At 44.8% G+C, this 12,378-nt stretch overlaps 1 protein-coding gene across 26 annotated transcripts in view; it reads left to right on the forward strand.

The window, feature by feature from the left end:
• The window catches only part of LOC111977567 (dystonin), a 198,098-nt gene that overhangs the window by 50,009 nt on the left and 135,711 nt on the right, over window positions 1–12,378 (forward strand). For 8 of the 26 annotated variants that reach the window (XM_024007042.2, XM_070448595.1, XM_024007059.2 and 5 more), the window contains exon 1: window positions 10,892–12,132. In XM_024007042.2, the coding sequence (XP_023862810.1) occupies window positions 11,410–12,132 (723 nt within the window). In that variant the 5' untranslated portion in view covers window positions 10,892–11,409. Of the gene's footprint in view, window positions 1–1,322; window positions 1,416–10,890; window positions 12,133–12,378 lie in introns of those variants that run through there. The other 18 variants (XM_024007046.2, XM_024007049.2, XM_024007047.2 and 15 more) reach the window with 4 other exon arrangements.

Consider the following 12,378-nt stretch of genomic DNA (forward strand, 5'->3'; position numbering starts at 1 on the left):
CACACTGAATGCCCTCATCAAAACAGAAACCCTGCTCATACCATGACAGGACTAACCAATATCATTACCTCATAAAGGGTTCAATACCTCCCTCATCATGACTCACAATAGAGGACATGCTGAATCCATCTCCCAAGGGTGGTTACATCTCTGATTGCCCCTCCCCCACATCCACCACAGTCAGGAAGTGATAGAGATGGAGAACAGTGCTCACTGCCCAGCTGCAGCCTGCCAGACATGACGTCAGTGAAAGCAACCCAAGGCCTGAGACAAAGGATTCATAGATCATTAAATTATGCCATTGTTTTAATGACATACCAGGCCCATTCACACCTCATTCATATTCATAAACAGACAAATTAAAGATTCACATGCTTTATTTCTATCCGGCTGTTGATTTAAGGCTGTACTGTATCATAATAAGGGTAGCGGTAGCATCAATGTTGCACTGAACTGTGGGAAGGATAGATAAGATATTATATTATTACAAATAGCTATGCCCAGACTTGAAAAAGCACAATTTAGAGGGTGAAAGAAAATTGCCTCTGCTTTCGGTTTCACTGCTTGCTCTCTCATAATAAAATAAAATGGCATTTATTTGCACATGACAGGGATTGTCATGCATATCAATGAAAGGCCATGATTTAAACATCATGGCAAGTTATTTTCAATCAAATTAGGTAGAGTACCAAGCATGACAATTTTAGCCATTGGACCACAATAAAGTATTTGCATATGAAATTATGGATATTTGTTTGGAACAATATCAAACTGCATTAGTTTATTAGAATGAGGACATGATATTTCAGCACATGACATTTCAACACATTACTATAAGCTACCACACTATAGTGCCGCCTTGTGGTATAGAGGTGTGGACTCAAGGCCACATAATAATAGTAAACTGTGATTTACTAGCACAACTTCGTTACCAGCATCTGTTTTGGGAATTTCCACTTGTTCTAAAAAGAGGATAGACATTACTCTCAGAATATGTATGCATTTTTATGCATCATTTTAAAGGGGATTTTATAAATGATCTGTTACGGTGAGTATGACGGTAATACTGATGAACAAATTCAAATTCTCACTAATGTGTATGTACCCTGTTTATTACAAGTTTAAAGACATATTAATAGGTTTTGGAAATAGAGACATCTACAGATGTTCTTCAGGGATGCTAACCTACCCTACTAAGAATAAAGGTGCTTTGCGGATCAATATAAAACATTTCTTAAGCTGTTTAAGTTGATGTAGATTTGGAATGCATCACTTCTGTGTATCATGCTTATTAGCCAACTGTTTATAACTCTTTTCTTCAGGTCAAGCTAGTCAACATCAGAAATGATGACATCACAGACGGGAATCCCAAATTGACGCTGGGATTGATATGGACCATAATTCTGCACTTTCAGGTAAGAGTTCATCTGAAATCACACTATTTGTTCATACTGTGTTTTTCATTTTCCAGCTGTGTGAATCTGTGCTAGTATCCTTTCTCCATTGCTGTATTTTTTTTCTTAGCAAATGATAATCAGTGTGCATATGCTAGTGTTATTAATGTTAATTTGGTTGAGGATTAGGATGATCATATCCAGCTATATTATGTCACGCATGGAGCTGGGAGATGAGGTCTCTTGTTTTGACCAAATTAAGATATCTGTAATTTAAAAGGTTCTGGATTGAGGTATTATGTTTCTTTTACATTTTACAGAAAATGCTAGTATATTGAAGCCAGTGTGATTGAAAAGCTAACATGTTGCTTAAACTTGCTACAGTTCTGTATGTTTTAGGATTTGCTTGCATATGTCACGATCGTCATAATGAATGGACCAAGGCGCAGCGTGCGTAGAGTTCCAYATATTTTAATAAATCGAAACTCACCAAACAAAACAAACAAGCACAAACGAAACGTGACGTTCTGGGCTGCTCACAGGCAGCTACACAAACACAAGATCCCACAAACACAATGGGGAAATGGCAACCTAAATATGAACCCCAATCAGAGACAACGATAAACGATTGGGAACCATATCAGGCCAACATAGAATTATAATTCCCCTAGATAACCCACCCTAGTCATTGTCACGCCCCAACCACGACTCAATAGGGGAGGGTCCGGTTGGGCATGTACCGTCGGGGGCGGCTCCGGTGCGGGACGAAGTACCCACTCCGCTCGCAGATACGTCGCCGAAGGCTCCGGACCATGGATCGTCGCCGGAGGCTCCGGACCGTGGATCATCACCGGAGGCTCCGGACCGTGGATCGTCGCCGGAGGAACCGGACCGTAGATCGTCTCAGGAGGCTCCGGACCGCCGACCGTCTCAGGAGGTTCCGGACCGCCGACCGTCTCAGGAGGTTCCGGACCGTGGACCGTCTCAGGAGGTTCCGGACCGTTCCGGACTGTGGACCGTCGTACTGGAGGCCTGGTGCGTGGAGCAGGCACAGGGCGTACCAGGCTGGAGAGACGCACTGGAGGCTGAGTGCGTAGAGCTGGCACAGGATATACTGGGCCGTGGAGGCGCACTGGAGGTCTGGAGCGTAGAGCTGGCACAACCCGTCCTGGCTGGATGCTCACTTTAGCCCGGCAAGTGCGGGGCGCTGGCACAGGACGCACTGGGCGGTGAAGGCGCACTGGAAACACAGTGCGTAGGGCCGGCGCAGGATATCCTGGTCCGAGGAGGCGTACTGGAGACCAGGAGTGCTGAGCCGGCACAACCCGTCCTGGCTGGATGCTCATTTTCGCACGGCAAGTGCGGGGAGCTGGTACCGAGCGCACCGGGCTGTGAATGCGCACTGGAGACACAGTGCGTATCACCGCATAACATGGTGAATGAACGGTCACACACTCCTTGAAGCAAGTGCGGTGAGTTGGCTCTGGTCTGAAACCTGGCTCCGCCAACCACCCCGTGTGCCCCCCCCCAATTGTTTTTTGGGGGCTGCCTCTCGTGCTTGCGTCTTTGTTGCGAACCCCGGAGTCGTCGTTGATCCTCCTTCGCTGCCTCCGTCTGCTTCCATGGCAGGGTCTTGTCCCCTGCCATAACCTCCTCCCATGTCCATGATGTCCTTCACTCCCTTTTCTCCCGGGCCCAGGATCCCTGCTCCTCCTGGCCACGCTGCTTGTTCCTTTGGTGGTGGGATCTTCTGTCACGATCGTCATAATGAATGGGCGCAGCGTGCGTAGAGTTCCATATATTTTAATAAATCGAAACTCACCAAAAACAAACAAGCACAAACGAAACGTGACGTTCTGGGCTGCTCACAGGCAGCTACACAAACACAAGATCCCACAAACACAATGGGGAAAATGGCTACCTAAATATGATCCCCAATCAGAGACAACGATAAACGATTGGGAACCATATCAGGCCAACATAGAATTATAATTCCCCTAGATAACCCGCCCTAGTCATTGTCACGCCCCACAACCACCATAGAGAATAAACAGCTCTCTATGGTCAGGGCATGACAGCATAAGACTGACATTTGGTTCTGTTTGAACCATCTAAACCAGTGGTCACCAACCGGTTGATTGTGATCTTCAAGGTATTCCTAGTCGATCCCCAAACATTTCTGTTGAAAAGCCAACGATAAAGGCTTGTGCTACTTTTGTATTTTGCTCTGTTGGCGGTAGGTGCACTTGATTCAGAAGCCCTGCTCTCCGGAAAGGCAAAGTGTTCACATTTTGAACCATTTCCTTTGTCTGAAAAGACAAACCCGCCTACCCGGCAGACTGGGAGATCTGCGGCTAAATCGAGTTTGCCTACTGCGCTAGCCAATCGGATTGCTCAAATCACTGTGCCTACAGCTTCCACAAACCCGACCACAGCAAATTTTGATACTAGCCTGCGTGAGATTTCAGAGATTTCAGAACTTTTAAAACCATAACCAGAGAGAGACTGTCAAAGAATACAGCAAAGAGCTAATGTTTTTATGAGTGAGTTCATGTTAAACATTTTATTCAGCACTGTCAACACTGTTTTTATTCAACACTAAAACACACTTTCCATACTTTCACTCACACAGCAGCTGCAATGAATGAGTAGCCAAGTGTATTAGCAGCTCGTCGTGTTTATTTTAATATTGAGGAATATTTCACTTTCTGTGGTCATAGGAACAACATGAATTTGTGCATGAGGCAGATGCAGTGTGACTCGAGTTTCGCCATCAGGTGGAAGACAGTGTCCCCGCTCTGGTAGGGCTGTTGCGGTGACCATATTACTGTCACACTTAATGAGAGCTCATGAGCATAAGAAACAATGCCTTTTTCCCCCAACCTTTTCAAATCATAGTCGCACAACTCATGTAGCCTAGCCCATAGGCCTATATGTTTTCGATAAGGCTTAAGGTAAGCACATTAATCTGCTTTACAAGGGATGTAGAGCCTAACTGGCATACATACGCAGCGTGTGAGTTTCAAGTTTGGGGAAGATAATTTTCACCATAAAAATGCAGCTTTTTATAATAAAAGCATTACATACATAATTGCATTTGCGGTCACTTTTGATAATGGTGTTTTCCGCTAATGGAACATTCGTGCGTATAGCCTACTACCGTGTGCGCATCGCTGCGCTTATAATGTGAAGAAATAGCCTAATAGTTTATCAGCATTTTAAGCTACACGTTCTGATCTGTTGCGTCAGCCACATTGCGTAAATTTTTTTTTTTCAATTTGGGATCTATCGCATCCCACAACTGTCCCAGACTATGTTTGGAATATTTATTTCTCGCACAAAATAGAATAGGTCAACGTTTGTACTATGGGTGAAAGTAGATTGACATAGGCTAGTGCTTTTGCTGTTTGTTAGGACATCTTGTTTCTAAGTGGCGAGTGGCACAGCGGTCTAAGGCATTGCATCTCAATGCTAGAGGCATCACTACAGACACCCTGGTTCGAATCCAGGCTGTATCACAACCGGCTGTGATTGGGAGTCCCATAGGTCGGCGCACAATTGGCCCAACGTCATCTGGGTTTGGCCAGTGTAGGCCGTCATTGTAAATAAGAATTTGTTCTTAACTGACTATTTAGTTAAATAAATAAATAAAATAAATAAATAATCTTCAGTATACACCTAGGAATTGGATAAGGACACGCGCAGTTGCTTCTCCGATGTGTCTGTCTTCACTTGTAGCCTGTGAGAAAGACCCGATCACGTGATGGAGAGCCATGTGAGTGAGTGGTGATGCTCAGCACTCAGGGAGAAGGGCACAACGGTCACTGGCCTCAAATTACATGGACTTTTTTAGTGTGCATTACGGCCACACAAAGGAGATGCCGCCGTGAAATTCTAGGCATGTCAAATTGTGAATGAGTGACTGATGTAGTGTGTACAGCCTGCGCAAAAAAACTAGGCAGAGCTCATCCCTTTCAAGCGACTTTTTTCAAATCGTCATTAGTCGCATCATGCAGCCTTACAATGTATTAAAAATCTAAACATATAGCCCAACGTTTGTAGAACAACTAAACTTACATTAACTCTAAATTAAGCATATACTGTAGGAATACCAATTTCTTTGTTAGCCGCTCAACACAGAATAGCCGTATGTGTACACTCCCTCAAATCGTTTGGAGAAAATATCCTTTCTATTTTGATCAGCTTCGTTCAATTGTATTCTTCATACTATAAAATAATGCCACAGAATTCTAAGCAAATCTTGTCTGCTAAATGAACTAGTGTAGCCCACAGCCATTTGGCATTACCACATTAGGACCTAACATAAGAACAACTCAGAGTATGCTATTCTGTTCTTCTGAAATAGACTACATTTTCTTCATATCATGCTTCTTTCGACCTGTCAAAAAAAGAAAATGGATTTATTGTGAAGGTGTAGGCTATATTACATGGATTTATTATACTTTTTAAAATGTAGATGTTCCAAAGGTCTGCATCAGTGGGTTGTGTGGAAGCCAGGAGATACTAAATGTATTTATGTTAATTAACAGTCAATTTCCGTGAGACCGACATTTGCTTGACAATTACCGGCTGACGAAATTGTGACCGCCACAGCCCTACTCTCTGGTCAGTCTCACTAGAGGAAAGGAAGGAGAGAGCAGTGACCACGAGAGGCGGACCCTCTGCTGCTCTCACCCTCCCTCTGTTGAGACTAATGCTGTGTTAATAAAAACTGGGAACCTGGAAATCTCCGACTTCCGACTTCAGTACGTTCAAGCCAACGGGAAACCCTGAAAAAAACAAGATGAACTCAGAATTCCAAGTTGGAAATTCGGGCATCTTTCTAGAGCTCCGACATTCTGACCTCAAGATCACTGACGTCATAATTTGACCTAGTTTTTTCCCCCTGTTGTCTTGAAAACACCATGACAGATTAGTCCAGTAATATAAAAAAGCAAATTATTTGCAAATTATTTCAATTTATACCCAGCTATGTCCTTGCAAGTGCTACACGAACTGATTTATTTTGTTGTCAAAGCTCGAGTTTTGAAATATATTTTGGTCTGAGAAGAACAATATTGGTAGGCCAGGTATATAGCCAGTATGCTGTGATAATGTATTAGGCCTTCTGCACAAACCTCATTCTTACAGAACTGTTTTTATTAGGTTAATGTAAACATTTTTAACTTCTGTTTAAAAAATCTGAGCCATAGATCTCAGCTTGCTTTTTGACAGCGAAAGTGATCTTGACTCAGAAAAGGTTGGTGACCACTCATCTAAACTATCAGTTTCTCTTTTTATAGCTGTTGTTCCCTCGTTGGCCACAAGATGTCAAACCAGTCTAACAAAGTGTCATGCCTATGGTTATTTTAACATAGGCCTACGTCTGTGGCAGTTTGCCTGCTGGCATATACAGGTAACTGCCAAAATAAAGGAAACACCAACATAAAAGGTCTTAATCGGGTATTGGGCGACTAGGAGCGTCCAGAACCGCTTCAGTGCGCCTTGGCATAGATTCTAAAAGTGTCTGGAACTCTATTGGAGGGATGCGAAACCTTTCTTCCATGAGAAATTCCATCATTTGGTGTTTTGTTGATGATTTTGCGGAAAAAAAAGGCACCGCTCCAGAATCTCCCATAAGGGTTCAATTGGTTTGAGATCAGGTGACTGAGACACACACACACACACACACACACACACAGACACACACACACACACACACACACACAACACACACACACACACACACACACACCACACACACACACACTTGCGGACAATGCAGTTCCTTCTCGTTGAGCTGTGAGGTGAGTGGTTCTCTCTGTGTGTGTTTGTGTGTTTGTGTGTGTGGTGTGTGTGTGTGTCGTCCTGGACGACACGCACACACAGAGGACAACACTGAACCACTCACCTCACAGCTCAATGAGAGGAACGTGCATCGTCGCAAGTGTGTGTGTGTGTTTGTGTCTCAGACTAATAGCTATCTGAGCTGAAATGGTGAAATGGTCATTACGTGTTTGTACTGTTGTGCTCAGTGTTGAAGTAAAAGGAGGGAAGAGGTTGGACACGTCCCTCCCTCCAGTGTTATGTGTTGTGTGATGATCAAGTGCAGGAAATAGTTTGTTTGTATAGAGTAAGTGTTCCCTTCCTTCGTTCTCGCCTGCAGTACTAAATGTTCATCTGTTTTCGGTGTCCCACACCCTGAGAACATTTGTGCCCATGTCTGTGTAGTACCACACCAGTCTTTACTGTGTTGCTGCAGCTGTACATTCACCAACGTGCATATGGAAGCTATTGGCTTGTATTAGGGGTCAAGCATAAACCCCTACACACACACGCCTGCACACTGGGGGTGTATGTGCCAACATCAGTGCAGCACTAGGATGATCTAGTGTTGCATTTCTGAGGCCTAGTGAAAGCACAACTCGCTAGTGCCCAGTCTCTGTCTCTCTCTGTCTCTCTCTGTCTCTCTGTGTCTCTCTCTCTCTCTCTCTCTCTCTTCTCTCTCTCTCTCTCTCTCTCTCTCTCTTCTCTCTCTCTCATCTCTCTCCCACCGCTCTCTCTCTCTCTCTCTCGCTCTTGCTCCCTCTCTCCTTTCCCCCGTCCCCTCTTCTCATCTCTCCTCCCCTCTCTCTCTCTCTCTCTCTCTCATCCTCTCTCTCCCCCCTCCCTTCTCTCTCATTTCTCTCCCCTCTCTTTCTCTCTGTCTCTCGCTCTTGCTCGCTCTCCTCTCTCTTTCTCTCTTTCTTCCTCCCTCTCTCCTCTCTCTCTCTCTCTCTCTCTCTCTCTCTCTTCTCTCTCTCTCTCTCTCTCTCTCTCTCTCTTCCCTCCTTCTCTTCTCTCTCTCTCTCTTCCCTCCTCTCTCTCCCTCGCTCGCACTTGATCTCTCTCCTCTCTCTTTCTTTCTATCTCTCTCTTTCTCTCTCTCTCTTTCTCAGGCCCCTGCTATGGATTATTAATATATCTGGCACAGTCAGCCTGCAGGCTTGACTCTACTGGGTTACAGTATGGGAGAGGAATATTAGCAGTAGCTAGCGTTATGACACCCTGACCTAGAACCAGGAACCAGACCATGGTAGAAGGACATGGACAAATAAGCACTGATAGTTAGCGTTATGACACCCTGACCTAGAACCAGACCATGGTAGAAGGACATGGACAAATAAGCACTGATAGTTAGCCACAGTTCATCTACAACAGAAAACACCTTGACAATCCAACAGACAGAGAGCAGCGATGTCTAGTTGCATGCTTCAACATCTACCCATTCTCCTCTGTTGCCTGCACATCCCAGACTCATCGAGGTCTGATAAAAACACAAAAAAAGACTGAATATTTTGAAAGTGAATCATTTGAAGTGCTTGTTGAAGAATAATTAAAGTTTTTTCTTATGGCTTGGAATCATAAAACATCCTGACAGGTAGCTTGGGTGATGTGTGCCTACACCTGCCCCTGTCACTCATGCGAGCCGTTGGGCATTTGTACTAGCTAGTAGCTATGGACCAGTATATTCTTGATTTTTCAGGGTTGCAGGGCACAGAGGGAGAAAATGTTGATCAGTTATGTGTGGGGTTTAAGCCCAGCTGGCAGAAACACTATGTGACATAGCGATGAACCCAACCCTGTTTGGATGCTTGCTACGTGACTCTATTGAAAAGAATTTGGAAGGACTAAGTTGACATTACCTTTAGTATGATGATCCAGCCATTCGGTCATGCTCATCCAATGACATTGTATTACTTCTCTGATATTTTTTATTTTAAGAATGTCTTCTGAGAATGTGTCATTCATCCGTCACTTGCTATGGTTTGATAGGAACTGAAGCTATAAACTGTAGCGATTAAAGTTATTCAGTGTTTCAGACTACTACCTCTTGTTGACAATTGGTTTACAAAGTCGTCTCCCAGGTGCGTTTACATACTGAATACATTGAAGTCCCTGTGGTATTCCCTACAATGGGACGCATATTGCATACCCCCCTTGGGACAAGGCATTGAGAAGACTGGTGCATTGTCTTCCTTTCATGTGAATAACTGCAGTGAAACCTGAATACTTTGCCATGACGATGCTCCATACTGTAGCTCTTTGGTCTCTGCAGTGTCGTCTGACTGACAGTCAAGATCTCCAAGGGTTACGAAAACAAATCTCACTGACAGAAACCAATCTATGGAGGCTTTGGACTTGTTTCACCAGGGGACATAATACATGTGATAGGATGGAGTCTGCCATAATGTAATGAACACATCTCTCTCTCTTCCGTCCTTCCATCCTTCCACCCTTCTCTACCCTTTGTCATCTGAAGATCCAACAAGAGATTAAAGACAGCCATTTGCTGGAAGCACTAACATCCTGTTAGATGGGTGAATAAAAAGGATGAAAGGATAAAGTATGATGACTTTGCAAAAAAGGCTAAGATGAGTCAGCAAAATATAGGCCTATATATTAAGACTTTATTCGATGCTGAAAGACTGTAATTACATTTTCCACATTGGTTTGCAATGAATGACAAATTACAGTTTTTCAAAACTCTGATATTATTGAAACACCACATGAATGAATATGAACATTTACATAGTAAGTAGATTTATATGAAAGTAAAAATAGGCTGCTCGTGTGTTGTGGTTGATCAAGTAGTTTTGCTTTTGTGCTAAGTATACTGTGTATTGTGTATGTACTGCAGCCAGCCAGGTATACAGTATGTAAACGGCAGGGCCTAGCAGACTGTAACCTTCAGGGGAAATGTCACTGCCGTCAGAATAGAGCCAGAGCCTGGTGGGACAGTTATTTTTAGTTGGGCTATGCAAAGAAATGATTTATACTATTTCAATCAACACTCATCCTGAGGCCTTGCCAGTTTAGCTCAATTTGTCAACTCACTTGTGGTTGTTCGGAACATTTTGTTGAATATTTAAAAAAACACAAGCTTTATATGMCTTTCATGGACCGTACTTGCTACATATGTCACATATATAATGACATATAATYGAATCATTATGTATGTTCCATAGGTCATATACATGAGTCACTTCCTGTGAAAAGTGTATACTGTATTTGCCTCCATTTGAAATGGGATGGCAATGGTCCGATTGGATAATAGTGTTTGTTTAAACCATTGGACTCAAGCCCCACCTCTGGCTTTGCGATTGTATACAGTCTGATTGATAGGCAAAGTCAAAGTGCTTTGTTAGCCTAGCAGGATTTGCATCGGCTGCTTTTGTTGACACATGCTGCCCTGTTATTTTTAAAGCCCCTATGATAGGCAGGGATTCTCCGCTTGGTACGGCCTATCAGGTTAGGCCAACTTTCTGAGCAAAGTTTTCCCATACGGTGTAATCAGTGGTCATCATCCGGCAGAGCAGAAAACCGACAGCCATCTGATCCTGTCCCGCTGCCGCACCTCGCTCCCTCCGCCCTCCTCAGACCGGCAGCCTCGTTACAGACAGGCACATTTGGGGAAACTTAACACCCGAAGGGGGTCTGGAGGTGCCCGTGTTTACACTTCAGATGAGGAGGACATCACAGGAGGACAGACCAAAACAGGAACTAGGACTGTTTCTCTTTCTTTGAGCTGTGAAGTAGAAACTTGTGGGACGTGGCTGTGCCTCTGCCTCTCCTGCAGTTCATTTATGGTGTTGTTGGATTAGCCGGGCCAGGGAAATGTTTCAAAGGTCAGAGACTGAGAGACGATTCCTGAGAGCAGAGCAGAGTTGAGAGGAGAGGAGAGCAGTCACAGAAGAAAGGAGTGACAGAAGGAAGTGCCTGGGAAATTTTAGCTTCTTTTGGGAGACAGACAGACTTTCTCTCTCCAGCTAACCCAGCGCTGTGTGGAGGGGAGGGGTGTTTGTGTCTGCTGCCGGGCTGCCTGCCGTAGCTTCCTCTCCGCCCCCTTGGAGGAAAACTATGGCTGCCTCTTGGTGGACTAACGGAGCTTTGGATCAAGTTAAGTTCACTCACGGAATCCCAGTGTGAAATTAGGAACTTAACGCTGTTTATAGGAAGGGAACTTAGGACAGTCATGGGCAATGTGTGTGGCTGTGTGCGGGGCCCCAAGGAGGAATGCTATGTGGATCCCACCAAAGCTCCGCTCAGCCCTGAGTCCAAAGAGCTCCGCGGCCGGCGCTACTTCCAGAGGAAGAAGAAGAGGAAATCGGGGGAGTTTCAGCGGCCGGAATCCCTCCGGAGCCGAGGAGGAGAAAGTGTCCAGAGTGAGGAGGATATCCCCAGAAGGGTAGAGCTCCAGCATGGAGCAGACAGGAGCATCAGGGAGAGCCAGGCTGGGGCACCAGAAGGGGAGACACCCAGACCTAGGCTGGGAAGTATCAGCAAAGGGGTGTATGTTGGGGAGGTCCCCAAAGTTCCTCTTGGGAAGAAGTTAGCATTGCGATCTGGATGGATTTCTGCACACCAGACAGACAGAGAGGAAAAGCTCCATGGCATCACCAAGACCTCCAAGAGTATCACTCCTAAGGATGGTCTGCTGGAGAAGAAGCTGCTACATAGGCAGCTGAGGCGGGCGGTGACATTCGGAGCCGTGGAGCATATGCTCCGGACCCTGAGAGGAGGCGGAGATCACAACCTATCTGGGAACCTAGAAGGGCTCCCCAAAATCATATGGAGCACTCAAGTGCACAGGAAGAGGAGGAGGAAGTTTCACAGCTGTTCTGATGGAGGGTCCTGCTCTCCAGATTATTTGGAGCCTCTCCAAGCATCTGCCAAGTGTACATCCGCCCAACAAGAGGTAAACTAAGTGCAGGCTATTTATAGCCAGCCAACATGTGTGGACCAAAATGTAATGTGCTACCGTATCAGTAGCTTGCTACTGTAACTCTGTAATACTGTACAACTGGTGGCTTGGTTTGGTTCCTCTTACATGATACAGATGCACTGTTATTCTGAAATAGCAAACATGATCTTTGCTTTCGTATGTTTTCATTCTTCTGTGAAGTGTTGTTCTATTGCAGTGGTGTTGCATGGAGACAGTGTT

This window comes from Salvelinus sp. IW2-2015, linkage group LG18 (assembly GCF_002910315.2).
Source record: "Salvelinus sp. IW2-2015 linkage group LG18, ASM291031v2, whole genome shotgun sequence".
In the NCBI taxonomy this organism is placed as follows: domain Eukaryota; kingdom Metazoa; phylum Chordata; class Actinopteri; order Salmoniformes; family Salmonidae; genus Salvelinus; species Salvelinus sp. IW2-2015.